The 15,815-nt window shown below is 44.3% G+C and overlaps 1 protein-coding gene across 6 annotated transcripts in view; it reads right to left on the bottom strand.

Moving 5' to 3' along the window:
• The window catches only part of cfap36 (cilia and flagella associated protein 36), a 45,612-nt gene that overhangs the window by 28,786 nt on the left and 1,011 nt on the right, over window positions 1-15,815 (bottom strand). For 3 of the 6 annotated variants that reach the window (XM_056608919.1, XM_056608921.1, XM_056608920.1), the window contains exons 2-3: window positions 15,258-15,322; window positions 14,899-15,000 (exon numbers count right to left, since the gene is read on the bottom strand). In XM_056608919.1, the coding sequence (XP_056464894.1) occupies window positions 14,899-15,000; window positions 15,258-15,322 (167 nt within the window). Of the gene's footprint in view, window positions 1-558; window positions 7,931-8,217; window positions 8,602-8,952; window positions 15,014-15,257; window positions 15,323-15,815 lie in introns of those variants that run through there. The other 3 variants (XM_056608918.1, XM_056608917.1, XM_056608922.1) reach the window with 3 other exon arrangements.

The following is a 15,815-nucleotide window of genomic DNA, read 5'->3' as shown; positions in this document are numbered from 1 at the left end:
GGGCTGCTTTGAACTAACAGACTGGGAGTTGCTCTGTGATTCACATGGACAGGACCTTGATGATCTCACAGACTGCATAACTGGGTACATCAACTTCTGTGTGGACAGTGTTGTTCCCACAGTGACTGTACGCTGTTTCCCCAATAACAAGCCGTGGGTCACCAGAGACATCAAGGTCCTGCAGAGATAGGGACAGGGAGCAGATGAGGCGGGTACAGAGGAAGCTTAAGGAGAAGATCCAACAGGGTAAGGACAGCTACAGGATGAAGTTGGAGCGCAAACTCCAGCAGAACAACCTGAAGGATGTGTGGAGCGGCATGAGGAGCATCACTGGCTACAAACCATCGGGCAGCCAAACATTAGGAGGTGGTACTGAACGAGCCAACGAGTTGAACCTGTTTTTCAATAGGTTTGATGAGAGGGCTCCGGACTACCCCTCCCCCAGCTCCTCTACAACCATCCACCTCCAAACCTCCAGCCCTGCTGCCCACCCTCCATTCCTTCCTGACTACACCCTACCTGTTCTCTCCCCCCCACCATCACCTCCCCCCACACCCTTCAACACACACGGCAGACAGACCTTCACTGCAGAGCAGGTGAGGAAGGAGCTGTGCAGACTCCGCCCTGGCAAGGCAGCAGGACCCGACGGTGTCAGCCCAAGGGTCCTCAAAACATGTGCAACCCAGCTGAGTGGAGTTCTGCAGCACATCTTCAACCTGAGCCTGAGTCTGGAGAGGGTCCCTGTACTGTGGAAGACATCCTGCCTGGTACCTGTACCGAAGAAGGCGCGTCCCAGCATCCTCAACGACTACAGACCGGTGGCACTGACGTCTCACCTGATGAAGTCACTGGAGAGGCTGGTCCTGTCACTTCTTCGGCCCTTGGCCAGCTCATCATTGGACCCTCTTCAGTTTGCTTACCAGCCGAGACTAGGTGTGGAGGACGCCATCATCTTCCTGCTCCACCGTGCCTGCGCCCACCTGGACAGTCCGGGAAGCACTGTGAGAATCCTGTTCTTGGACTTCTCCAGTGCGTTCAACACCATCCGGCCTGCTCTGCTGGGGAGTAAGCTGACGGCGATGCAGGTGGACCCTCCCCTGGTTTCCTGGATTACAGACTATTTGACAGGTCGACCGCAGTATGTCAGACTGCAGGACGGTGTGTCTGATACTGTGTTCAGCAGCACTGGGGCTCCTCAGGGAACTGTTCTTTCCCCCTTTCTGTTCTCCCTGTACACCTCAGACTTTCAGTTCCTCTCTGAGTCCTGCCACCTGCAGAAGTTTGCGGATGACTCTGCAATTGTTGGCTGTGTTAGTGAGGGGAAGGAGGAGGAGTACAAGAGCGTTGTGGACTCCTTTATCGAGTGGTGTGCAACTAACCATCTGCTTATCAACCCCACCAAGACTAAGGAGCTGGTGGTGGATTTCCGCAGGAGGAAATCTGCCCCTACACCCATCTCCATCAACGGTGTGACTGTGGATGTTGTCCAGGATTACAAATACCTTGGAGTATACCTGGATAACAAACTGGACTGGGCCAAGAACACCGAGGCTGTTTACAAGAAGGGCCAGAGTCGACTCTATTTCTTGAGGAAGCTCCGGTCCTTCAAAGTATGTAACATCATGCTGAGGATGTTCTACCAGTCGATGATAGCCAGTGCCATTTTTTTGCAGTTGTGTGCTGGGGCAGCAGGCTGAGGGCAGCAGATGCCAGGAAGATCAGTAGGATCATCAGGAAGGCTGGCTCCATCCTGGGGGTCCAGCTGGACTCTTTGGTGGTGGTGTCTGAGAGGAGGATGCTGTGTATACTGCACAATATCCTGGTCAACAATGCTCACCCTCTCCACCAGGTGCTGACCTCGAGCAGAAGCACCTTCAGCAACAGACTCATCCTCCCCCGGTGTAACACAGAACGCCAGAGGAAGTATTTTCTTCCTGTGGCCATCAGACTGTTTAATGCAACTACCTCCGGCTGCAGAAGGGCCCGTGGAGACACTATGCCCTGAGACCAATGTCACTTTATTTATTTATTTAATTATTTTTACCCAATTTATTTATTTAATCACTTTAGTTAATTTATGCTGCCAACAATTGCTTCTATAATATTTATTTATCACTTTACCACTTTTACCACTAATACCACTTTTATCTAATCGCTCCTTTTCACTTATTTAGTTTGTACTTATTTTACTTCCATCTATTTTATCTATTTTGACTCTAACCCTGTATTACTTTTCCACCTTTGTATTGTAACTGTTGCACAATAATTTCCCCCGGGATAAATAAAGCATCTTGAATCTTGAATCTTGAATCTTATCAGCAATTAAAGCAATATTACAAGTTCTATTTCAAGGAGTCTCGAAAATGGTATCAATAGGTTTGACCGGTTAACCATGGAAATCCCTTATATACATATAAAAGTATATCATACATTGTATGTTTTTTTTTGTGTTATCCCAGTTATGTTTTTTTAATTGTTTAATTATTTAATATTACTTTTAATAGTTCCGAGATGTTGGCGCAATAACCTGGTGTTTTTACACTTCAGTCTGCACTGTGAATTTGAAGTAATGTTCAGTTTTTGAATAAAGATGCGGCAATTACAAATGTTTCTTTTTTTTATCCGATTCATCGAAAAAATAATCAACAGATTAATCGATTATTAAAATAATCGTTAGTTGCAGCCCTAGTTCAGAGTTTGGAACGACTTGCTTATGTGGAAGCGCTTCCGCTTTTTAATACTGCTCCAGTGGTAAATATTTTAATTGTTGAATATTGTTATTGGCGACAGTAGCTTGTTGAAACACCAGCTACTTACATATTAAAACAGATCAATCCATGCATCGGAAGTTATCACAGGTATTTGATGTTTTTCGTCCCAGGATGCATTCTGACGCATGGCAAACAAAGTCGCATGCCTCATCTGAAACTCGCCTAATTGAGAAGCAGCTCATGAAGTCCCAGAGGTAGACGACAGTAGCTTGTTGAAACACCAGCTACTTACATATTAAAACAAATCAATCCATGCTAAATATAGCCTATCATTACGTTGCAAACGTACGGCGTGCCTATGTACGGCGGCATAGGCAACCTAGGAGGTCGCATAGGTTGCCTATGCTGAGCGCCGGCCCTGATTTCCAGTTTTGCGTAACAAGCCGTTAACACCCTTTACCTTGCCTGATGACGCGCCGCTCCTGTCACCTAGCAACCCTGACAGCTGCGAATCAAACCGGACGGCGGAGGACAAATATGGAGCCGTTATGTAATAACAATCCAACGCGCAATGAATCTTGGGATACGTTGGGCTGTGAAGGATCCAGCCGGTGGATCCTTCAAATCCGGGAAAAGAAGGCTGCATTTGAAGGTGCCTTCGAAATAGGAAAGCCTTGACGCGTCGCAGTGACGCAATCGGCCTTCGAATGCAGCCTTCAAAGGATCGTCCCCTGAATTGAGACACAGCCAGTTTAGGAGAGGGCACGCCTCGGAGATATGTCATTTCTCACGTGGGAAATTCCATGTGGTAATTCCAAACAACCAGGGCAACGTTTTGATATTTTGAGGGGAGGGTCATATGTCCGCACTTATGGTGTGTTCCTGATTCCTCGAACGCCAGACTTCCGAGTCGAAAGACGAAGATCTCCCAGCTTTCTTGCGGCATTTCTTGTAGGCCGAGAGCAGTGATGACGCTCTCAACAAAAGCCCCCGTGAAGAGATTAATTTGTTTTGTATTTGTACCACGTAGGTAATTTTAATGTTGATTTTAAATGCTCTTACACACTTAGGGCCCTATCTTGCATCCGGCGCAAGTGACTTAGTCACTGGCGCATGTGTCGTTGCTAGTTTACAACTGGCGCAGAGCGTTCTTTTCCCACCACCGCCACTCGCCGGTAAATTAGGGATTGATCATGCGCCCCAAGGGGCGGTTCGGCGGAAGGAGGAGGCGTGTTCTGGCGCAAACGGTATTTTGCCGTTTCTGAATACCATTGCGCTACTGACCAGGAAATACCTGGTTTAAAGTCAGTGGCGCGTTGTTCAGATGCTATTTTATGGGCGCATGCATACATGCGCATGCGATGCGTACGGATTGCTTGTGCACCTCGCGCATACACTTTGCTTCTCCCATCTACCTAGCCGCACATTCTTTGTAAATTATTTGGGAAAGAACAGCTGATGCAGCGGTAATAAGTTGTACTTTTAAATCAATGCATCTGCAAACGATTTACCGCGAGTGAGTGTTAAAAAGAATGAATGAATGCGGGCGCGCGTGTGTGCTCTGTTTAAACACACGCAAACTAAACACGTAACGCATAATACAATCAATGGCAATGTCTATTACCGTGGGGACACATGCATATTAGGATAGCATACAATACTGATAAGAAACAATGTTTATAATGTATTGCGTATATCATTAAATAGAACCACAGTTACCGCATATCATATGTTATATCATATACGTTTTCTTTGCCGAAATGTATTTGAGGACTCAGTATTTTTGGAAGTTGTGGAAGAAAACCCCTTATTCCATGTGTGAATTAGGCCATATTATTTGGCAATAAACTGAGCCATTTGCAGTTTGAAATTCATGTGCATCTGTCTCATCGGAGACTGCAGACGCAAAATATCAACTCGTCCGATTCAAATGCGCTCCTGGCTCTTAAAGGGGATGGGAGCTGGCACTCTCATTGGTTTGTTGGACTTTACGCCCAAACCACACCTACGGGTAACTAGGCTGCTTCAGACCAACCCTTTTGACACTTGCGCCACGACGCAAGTGTCATTTATCCGCCTGTAAAATAGCGATAGCGCCGTAGAATCGCCCACAAAGCTACTTGCGCTTCCCACTTGCGTTTCAGACCGTTAAAATAGGGCCCTTAATCACATTGCTAATTTATTCCAGACACCAATTATACATTGCATGGTCTTGCAGTGCGTGAAATACAATGTAAAGTTGTGTTGTTTGTTTTTGGGCTGGTATGCTAAAGAGGCTAATGTAGCTAACAATAAACAACGACTAGCCAATTTCATGCCACATTCACAAAGACGAACAGGAACGCTATGAATGCTCCGAGACCGGAAGGCTGGTGTCTGAGAATTCAGGAACACACCATTATTCAAGAGCAAATGCCCAGAAAAGCAGTCAGAAGTTGTTTTCCTCAAACTACCGCAAATTTTGAAAGCCAGGTGACTCGTTGCATCGGAAGTTATCACAGGTATTTGATGTTTTTCATCCCAGAATGCATTCTGACGCATGGCAAACAAAGTCGCATGCCTCATTTGAAACTTGCCTAATTGAGACGCAGCTCATGAAGTCCCAGAAGTAGATATCCGCGTTCACTCCAATAAAAGTAATTATCTTCATACCATGCACTAATAAAATTTAAGTTTTCACTTTTCAAAACACCACCTCAAGCGTTTTATTCTATTCATGTATTTTTTGCAGGAGAAGGAGGCTGAAAGGAGTTGTAGTGAAACAAGTGTTGTTTCGGCCCGGCATAATAATTGTTACATAATAATTGTTGTCCAGATGGCAGGAGGAGTGTAATTTAAAGATCACATACAGAGTATCATCGGGGTTATGTTCCATGGTCGGTAAACAATGTGTCTGTGCTCGCTCATACCTCTTGCGTATGATGCTACAATGCTAACAATGCTAATGAACGAGAATATTTCTGCATCCGGCACGTTATGCACTAGTAGGTGGCTAGGCGCCCTTGATGCAGAAGCAAATCTCTCCTTGATGTTGCCCAGCGCCATTGAGAAGTTTTCGTAGGAATGAATGGGCGGCCATGTTTTAGTCCGCTGTCCTTTCTTTAAATGGGCCCATGGAACGACCTTCTGCCTGCTTCAAACTCGTAGCCTAGAAATCTAGACGCCCCTAGCGGCAGCAAATTGAATTTGCAGCCAGGGAGGTCTAGCCTTCTGTCGTCATTTTTCGCTGCTGGAAACAGAAAATGTGAAAGGCAAATCAGATCGTGAGGGGCGGAATCGAGCAGAATGACGACAGAGCTGCGGCCGTATTAGAGGTAAACAATAATGGCTGCTGCTGCTGGCGAACAGCTGTCTTTCGACTCGGCTTTGGCCGCGACTCTTCAAGACTTGAAGTTATAATTTTCTTTTAGAAATGAACAAGGCACTGAAGTCTTTCCTGGAAAAGAAAGATGTATTCTGAGTTTTGCCGACCAGATATGGAAAAAGTTTGTTTTCCCATAGTTCTGCTGGGGGGAAACGTATGGGACTCTGCTACTTTTTTTCTGTCTTTCGAAGATGTTCGATGAATTAGGGCTGGGCAATAAACCGATTTTATCGATTAACTCGAGTGTGTAGCTCACGTCGACTTTTTTCAATGAAAATTCGGTTTTCTCTTCAACATCCGCCAACGCTTCCCTCTCAGCTCCCGCAGTTCGGAATGGGCTCAGCCCTCCCCCCGCAAGGAATGCGCATTTACCAAAGTGATACACAAACATGGCAGCGAGTGTGGCAAGTTGTTTACAACAATTTATTCATACATGCATAATCTATTTTGAGGTCAACATAATTCATTTGCAATATATCTGTGTGGTTTAATAATTTGTCGATCTGTTGGTAATTCGTCGATCTGTTGGTAATGCCTCGGGGCTCCAGTAGGGGGATCGCGCTCCTCTTCCTCATTCAATACAGACGAATGAAGGAAAGAGCTGCGTGTGTTTTTCTCATTCTTCTCCCGTTACTATTCCCTTTTTTAAGGTAATTACCGTTTGCAAAGCACTGTATATTTATGACCACATGTTGAAAGTTTGAATGTTATGTTGGCACTTTATCAGAACTACCTCTTATTATTAGTAATATTTTATTTTATATTTTACATTTTATGTTACGTTACAGGTTACACTGTTTACAATGGCAAGGCCTACCATAATGCTTTTTTATGTAAATAGATTTAAATCGGAAATCAGATTTTTTGTGATTTTTTTTTTAGGCCATATCGCCCAGCCCTACGATGAATGTACAAGCACGCCCGCAATTCTCAGGTTATTCTGGCAAAAACAGCAACAGTCGTTGGTCTCCATTCTCTCAATCCACCATTCGCAACACTTCCCCATGGAAATTTTCGTCGCTCTGACTACGTCACCTTCTTCTAGGGCTGGGTATCACTAGGTACCCCACGATACGATACTATCACGATATTTTACCCACGATAACGATAATATCACGATACAGCGATTATCGATATATTGCAAGAAATTTCACCCACGATACATCACGATATCTGTGTCACTGAAGAAATTCAGAATTTATTACAAAAACATTTTATGCAAAGTAACAGAAGATTAGAAAACAAAATAAATGCAGAAAACATTTCATTGCTTAGTAATCAACTTTTCTGTAAACAATGGACACAGTGCTGCTGAACAAGTAGAATCAAATTGTTTTATGAACACAAAGAACAAAGTTAACACAGAGCAAAAATAAAATTCAACTGAATCTGTAATGTGCAAACGTGCAAAAAACAGCATGTTCTTCTTCAGGAAGAGCAACTGGTCAGCATGTTCAGAGGTGAGACAGCTCCTTTGAGAGCTGATTATGTCACCTGCTGTAGAGAAGACACGTTCCGCAGGTACACTGGTCCCTGGGACACAGAGATGTCTTTGGGCCAGCTTGGCAAGGAGTGGGTAGGCTTGAGCATGAGACTTCCACCAGTGCAACGGGTCATCAGTCAGTGCTAGTGGTGGAGCATCTAGGTATTGCTTGACCTCTCTTTCTGCCAAGGAAGAAGCCGACAGTCGTTGGTGGGTCATCTTGAATGTCTGACCAAGGAGATCAGTGAGCGCAGACTTCCTCTTCCTTGGTGTGTGTGCCCTCACTGCGCTAGTCTCTGGAGTCTGTGGGTCAGGGCTTCCCTCCTTGTCGTCAGGGCTCACTTGAAATGTATCCATGTCTGCATCATCTTCCTGTAAGAAAATGGAAAGTGATACCATTTACATTTCTAGTTAAAAACATGTTTTTAGGTAATATAAAGTCTCAAAACTATTGCTATGAATTTACATTATTCTGCATGTCTTTTTAATAACAACAATAACTTCAATTTATAGAGATGAATTTATTTTGTTAAATCGATTTTTATATATGTATGAATTCGATAATGTGTATATGGCATTTAGCAGTACTTGAAGGCAGAAAAGAAGGGAAAAAACGGAGAAAAAATGACTTATTAATGTCAAATTCATCTTAATAATACCTTGAGAGCAGCAGCCATTTCCATTAATTTGGTGTTTGTGTCCTGGGCGTCTTGTGGCAATAGGAACTGCAGAGACTTAAACCTGGGGTCTAAGGCTGACGAGATGCGCAGGAACTTTTTCTCCTCCATAGAGTCATAGCGCCTGGACAGGTCTCGGAGGATGGCGGTCTTGATCTCTCTAACGAGAGAGGAATCTTCAATGGTGGCAGTGGTGTCACTCAAAAGCTGGGCAAGGAGCGGAGCAATTATGGAGATTGTTGGGCTCTTCTCCTCGCACATGATTTTTGTTGCCACCAGCATTGGCTTGAGGGCTTGCACAACCTGTTCGGCATTTGAGATGTCGGTCTCAGTCAGGGTGCAGATGTCACTAGTGCTCTTTCTTACCTTAACGAAAGAACACAGGCAGACAGAATGGAACTTTCATTAAAAACATCAATTAAATGTACATTTTGAATTTTCATAATTATATTATTACACTACATTCGCTTGTAATTTGTAACCTGCTCAGAATTCAACTTGCCTATGCCTTAATGCAAGAACAGAGCCACATAGAACAAGAAATCATGAGATAATATTACAATTATGAGCATATTTCAATTTATATTTTTTCACAAACACATTATTAATTTAATCTACATATGATGCATAAACAAAACACTTACACACACAGACTCAATACACAAACGTTATGCTATCAGCAAAAATATTACATTATATTAGAATAAATAAACCTACCTCAGGAGATAAGAGGGCAGCACAGACGGCAGGCTGCTGCTCAAGGAACCTGGCCAGCATCTCATAAGCGCTGTTCCACCGTACAGCAACGTCTGTGATCAGCTTGTGATGTGGCAGTGCAAGCATCCTTTGGTTTCTCTTCAGTGCATCGGCGGCTGTAGTGCTTCTGTGAAAAAACGTTGAAATCCTGCGGACTCTCCCGGTCAGTCGAGCAACAGCTGGCACTTTCAGTGCGTGCTGTGCAGCAAGGTTAAGCACGTGTGCAAAACACCGAACGTGTTGGTATCCAGTTAGCTCAACAGCAACAGTCATATTAGATGCGTTGTCAGTGACAACCGCCGGGTCTTTCCCCGTGAGCTTCCACTCTTCCGTAGCCTTCCGTATGACTTCTGCCATGTTGGCACCAGTGTGCGACTCGGACATCGCCCGGGTCTGGAGAACATAGGACCGCAGTTCCCACTCCAGAAGAAAATGAACAGTGAATGTCACAAATGATTCTGTGGCCCTGGACGTCCACGCGTCGCATGTAAGTGCAACTCTCTCAGCAGACTGAAGTGCGTTTTCCACTTGTGCTTTCGTCTCTGTATACAAAGCGGAAATTGCTTTTTCAGTGAAGTATTTCCTACAGGGTATGTCATATCTTGGTTCCAGTGTATTTAACATTCGGCGGAAACCTTCATTTTCAACTACACTGTATGGTCTGAGATCTTTACAAATGAAGCAAGCAATGGACTTTGTAATACTTGCAGCCCTGGGGGACCCAGAAGGAAGCTTTGCTTTAAATGCAGTTTTGATTGTAGGCTGGCTTACAGAAGCATTCCTCTCCTCCGCGGCAAGCTCGGGATGATGACGGACAAGATGGCTGTGCATGTTCGTTGTGTTGCCAGTGTACTTGACCTTAGCGAGGCAGTTCTTGCAGATTGCGAACTCTTTATCGAGCGTTGCACTGTCAGTCTGGTAAAAGCCGAAGTGGGCCCAGACTTTTGATTTGAAAGTCGACGGTGCATCTTTCACCGGCTTTGGTCTGTTCCCGTTTTCGAATCCCCCGCTTTGCGCCATTCCTCCGTATGCGTCTCCCTCTTCTTCTTTGTTTTTCACTGACTGCGGCTTTCACTCTAATTCATGAGCGCCTCATGTGGGGTCTTGAAGTAGTGACTCTGTATATTAAATCTGTAGCGGGTTTTTGTGAGAGAATCTGTTTAGAACGGCTGTATGTTTATTGTTTAAATATCGATATTTGGCGTCAGCATATCGATAACGTCCCGCAAGACGAAATATCGCGATATGTCGTAGTATCGATATTTTGGCACACCCCTACCTTCTTCGTTGCTCCGATTGATTGTAGCGCTATCCTATTGTGTGCAGAGGGAACTTGAAAGACAACCGTTTATCCCGCCCACACAGCCACCGTACGAAGACCAGACCCAATATTTTTCCGATATGGGTCTGGCTTGCCAGGCTATCAAACTCGTGCATGTTGCAGAAAATGTGTCGGTGGGTCGCAGAATAATGTGTAACACCCGCTCGCTCTCCTTGCTTGACCGCGATCAAGCATCTAGGATCGATTGCTATTCCTTGGGTCCCCGCATGTTAACACTGAATTTTCATGCATTGAATTTTGCAGCTGAATTTGGCATGTTGAATTTGGGGACGCTGAAAATATTTAAAGGGACACTGTGTAATATTTTACACAGTAATTTATTACCTCAAATCAACGTACTCATTCATAAATAACGCCTCATTGGTGTAAAAAATCTCACTTATCCTCCAGAGCGAAGAATAATTAATATGTAGTTACATAGGACGGGTAAGCTTCATGGAGGCTTCCATGTTCTTCCGGTCTATGAACTGCCGAGAGGCACTACGACAAAAAGCACTACTTGGTACAGGAAATGCAAACGCGTTTTCACTCTGTGCCAGCGTGAATGATGACTGAAATGCTTCACTACCTTGCTCGAGGAATAATTACTCATACATCATTAGCTTACACCAGTGTATAATAGCACCTAATTAACCATTGTCGGGTGTCTGTGCCGTAATAAAGTGTCGCAGATAATGTACCGTAATTTTCGGACTATAAGCTGCGCCTTTTTTCCCATTTTTCGATCGGAAAATAAACCTGCAGAAATCTAAATTGACCCTTTCCCCTGCACTGCGTAAGATTCGTCCCCCCTGGGGCCGGTTGCACCAACTGGGCGTAACTAAGCCTGGTCATAACTGCTAAGACCTGGCGTTAGAATGGAACTAACGCCGGTTGCACCAACGGGACTTACGCCTGGTCTTAACTACGCCCGGTCTTAGCCATGCACGGCCATGTGATTGCTCCATGGAATGCGCATATCACCGCGTTGCTAGGATACCTCGTGACAACAGCTGTTAACTATTTTACTTGACATGCTGTTGGACACCGAAATAAATAATTCATTCGTTCACTCATTGTCATTCATCAATTGTGTTAATGCCTAACAATAAAACACTGCAAATTAATATAATTAAAATATGTATTTGTAATGTCTGGTTTACGACGAGCAGGCATTTAGACGGGAATGGTTCTTTTTGACAGAAGCAATGCATTGAACATCATCAAATGACAAGGAGCTAAATTGAGTTGTTTTGAGACTGTAGGAGAGATTTGTTTAATGTGTCGGCCTATATAAAACATATAAACATAGTTAAAACAACATTCGCAACTGATTATAAGTTGAGAATGGACTAATCGGCCAGCGATATCTTCCCGACAGGCAGTCGATCTGTGAACAATGATCATATCGCCGGCTGTGCTTTGAAATGCAGTTTAGCGAAGCGTACTGAGCAGTTGCAAGGATGGTAGGGCTTTGACTTATGCCCAAAAATCATATTCGAAGTTCGTTTGTTTATTAATATTAATATTCAAATATTTATTAATAATATTTTGACCATTAAATAAATGCCTTCAGTAAGACCTGGAGTGGGCTTTCCGGGGTTGTTTACCGGCGTTGCAATGGTTACCGGTAGGGGTGCAACGGATCACAAAACAGTTTTTTTTTTCACGGTTTTTGAGTCACGGGTCGGATCATTTTCGGATCAACAACAACAATAAAGATAACAAGACAAATGTGACTTTAAATAAAATCTTCAAATGTGTAAAAACTAAATCAAGTGAAAGATTAGGTAATAATCCTGCTTCCTTTAAGCATAGTCAATGTTTACAAAAAAATGCAATCTGAGGCATTATTCCTTCTCCTTTTAACATGGATAGTAAGTAATCCCTAACCCTGGATTTACAATTCAGGATGACTGCATTGCCTGGGGAGAGTTTAGAGTCTACACTCTCCCATGGCAATGCAGACTTCCTCATCTTTTTTTTCATCAAGTATGGTATAGCGAAATACAGTTTCTGTCGTTTTATTTGGCATTTTGTAAATCCATTGATTTCGGTTGGAAGACACATTGCTCATTGCAAGGGAGGTTGGTTGTAGTCTTTTCGCTCGGTTCTAGCCCTACTGTTGATACGGAGAACCGAGCGAAAAGACTACAACCAAACATAAACATGTCCGGTTCCGGTTTCCGTTTCCACGGGATTTACGGAACGCCAAATAAAACACAACAGAAACTGTATTTCGCTACGATACTTTAAACAGGCGCTGATCACGTGAACGCACAACTTTTTTTTTTATCAGCCGATCCGCGGATCACTTGCGTCCCGAACCGTGAGGGTTGATCCGTACGGATCACGGGAAACCTGTGAACCGTTGCACCACTAGTTACCGGTCTTGCAACGGTACCAACGGTTTATTAGGTTTCTAATAAATCGCTATCTAATCAATACTTCATTCACTGCCTCTTCCGTGGTCATTACAATATTATGAATAGACTGCGTCGGGTTCTACGACGTCTCTCCCTCTTGGCCTGCCCATAACAGGTTCGAATATTAAGGGCTGCCTAATATTCGTTCAAATTTTGAATTATTTTTTGATAGTCGAATTATATTCGAATAACGAAGTTCGGAGTCACAGCCCTAAAGGATGGTGGTAGTGCTTCATTGGATTGGATGTAATTGCTATAGAAACAGCCTGGAATTTCAACTCTACGCCTGCCCCTGACCAGGCGTAGGATTTACGCCTGGTCTTAGTGAAAAGAACGCTAAGCCCAGTTGGTGCAACCGGCGTAACGGTTAGGTTGGACTTAGAACGCCAAGTTACGACCAGGCGTAGTTAAGACCAGGCTTACGCCCAGTTGGTGCAACCGGCCCCTGGTGCCTCAGTTGCTATTTTGATTACGTTGCTTTGTTTGATTTCTTAATTTTCAAGTTATTGTTTTATTGAGGACAAATCGCCACTACAATATGCATTATATGTACTGTGTTAGAGTGTCATTTTGGTTGGTGGTGTGCCCCAGGATTTTGTAAACGTAAAATGTGTGCCGCGGCTCAAAAAAGGTTGAAAATCACTGGCTTTCACTAGGCAATCTGGCTGTGGCCGTTGGCCGTCGCAACTGTGGCATGGCCACGGTAGGCTCTTGTACATACGTCATCATGTCATAACACGTCACCAAGCGTCCGCTGCATGTACCATAATAAAGTCTGCCGCCAGTCAGAGTTTTAACAACAATGGACAACAACACAGAGAACACACCAACAGTTGAACCGCTTGACGCGATGTTTACCGTTTAATGGGAATGAAGGCTCGTCGCCTTTATTATGTCCGTGGTCGTCGCATGGACTATACGTCATCCAGCTCAGCTTGCGTAGCCGTGCGTGTGCGCGTGTCGGCTCATTAGCATCTGTACCGTAGCGGCCCGTACCGTAGCAGCACACCTCTCCCAAGTGGCCAAATTGGCCTGGCCTGGCCTGGCCAGACTGGCCACACTCACACTGGCAGATTTGAGCACGGTTAGGTGGGAAAACGGCCACGGCCACGGCCAGATGGCCTAGTGTGAGTGCACCCTAAAGCTCGCTGTCGGCGGCTGGCTGTAAACAGTGCTGCGCCTATGAGTAACTTATTAATCGCGCGAACGAATCGACGACCAAATTCGTTGCCAACGCATTTAGTAATCGATTTTTATCGTTTTTATCGATTCGTTGTTGCAGCCCTAATTTTAACGTTGAATATTTGTTTTTAATTTTTCAAAACTGAAAATGATTTATTGAGTTAAATTCAGAGGGAAAAAATCCCGATATGTTATTTGTATGCATAAATATTCAGTGCTTAGAATTCCATGGCTTTTTATTTTCAAAATCCGATGGCACAGATTTACTTCCATACCTGTATATTGGCGAAGTTGCTGATTGTTGCCTTACTGAGGGCCCAGGGATGTACAAGGCTGTTCAACATCAACCTGTTAAGACCTTTTACATTGAATTTGGATGATCTTACCATAAGCATACCCTTGTAGGTTATAAAATATCCTATAATAAATTCATGGGAATTTCATGCAGCCTGTAGAAAATGGGATATTTATCGACTCAACATAATGGTTAGGTTCTCCTCAAGAGAACCAATCAGTGAAGGCCTCCATACAATGGGGTCAGATTCTCCTCAAAGCATAGAGCAGCTCTAGTTCTGTGTTGACTTACGACAGCGCGTTCCTCCACACTTAGCACACAAAGCGCCTGAGCGGCCTGCTATAACTGGGTCAGCTGATCCACCCTAAGCCCCTCTCTCCCTCTCCCTCTCCCTCTCTCTCTCTCTCTCTATGAGGGGAGAGAAGAACAGGTGAATCAAAAAGCCGTGACATCGCACCATATGAGGCTCAGAGGGACTGATCCTAGATGGCTGACGGTAAAACACTTTCTCTGTGACTCGGTGCGGAGATGCTCCAAAATTTAGGATTCCACACACACTGAATGAGTCTGACAGTCACATACATTCATCAGAGTGAGGTCCAAAAAAAATTATAATTCTAAATGTATATACCCAGCATGTTAACATTTGCAGGCAGGCAGTCACACACACGCACAAAGTGTACCTGCAAAGTTTTTGACTTGGCGAAGGGAGAGGTGTAGGCTTCGACAAACTGCTGCTCATTTATGCCAATCTCCTGCATGTGGTTGTCCAACAGCTTCTCTACCTGAACAGGGAAGCTGCTTTCATCAGCCTGCTGTTTCATGAGTCAGCTAAATCTCAACCAGTGATTAAAAAATGTGGTAACACTTTACATCACATGCTATTATAACAAAGTAAGCAACCGAGCAATCTGTAACAGCACTTTTGGCTGCTGCAGCACTGTAATAGCAATATGGAACAGGTAACATGTACACATTGTAGTGATGGTAAGTGTGGCTTAAGTTATGTTATGTTCTCCTGCATCAGTGCACACTGACTCACCAGCTGCTTGAACTGCTTGTGGATTTCCGTGTAGGTCAATTTGTTCTCGTCTTCATCGTCAAAAACTAAGGAAAAGTTGGACCCAATATGGAAAATAAAACCTTGGGCACTTCTCATACAAGTATTCAAATGTCACAGACAGTCATTTTTAACCATCCATCCATCCATCCATCCATCCATCCATCCATCCATCCATCCATCCATCCATCCATCCATCCATCCATCCATCCATCCATCCATCCATCCATCCATCCATCCATCCATCCATCCATCCATCCATCCATCCATCCATCCATCCATCCATCCATCCATCCATCCATCCATCCATCCATCCATCCATCCATCCATCCATCCATCCATCCATCCATCCATCCATCCATCCATCCATCCATCCATCCATCCATCCATCCATCCATCCATCCATCCATCCATCCATCCATCCATCCATCCATCCATCCATCCATCCATCCATCCATCCATCCATCCATCCATCCATCCATCCATCCATCCATCCATCCATCCATCCATCCATCCATCCATCCATCCATCCATCCATCC

This window comes from Gadus chalcogrammus, chromosome 15, assembly GCF_026213295.1.
Source record: "Gadus chalcogrammus isolate NIFS_2021 chromosome 15, NIFS_Gcha_1.0, whole genome shotgun sequence".
Lineage (NCBI taxonomy): Eukaryota > Metazoa > Chordata > Actinopteri > Gadiformes > Gadidae > Gadus > Gadus chalcogrammus.
This window is presented reverse-complemented; position numbering and strand designations above follow the sequence as displayed.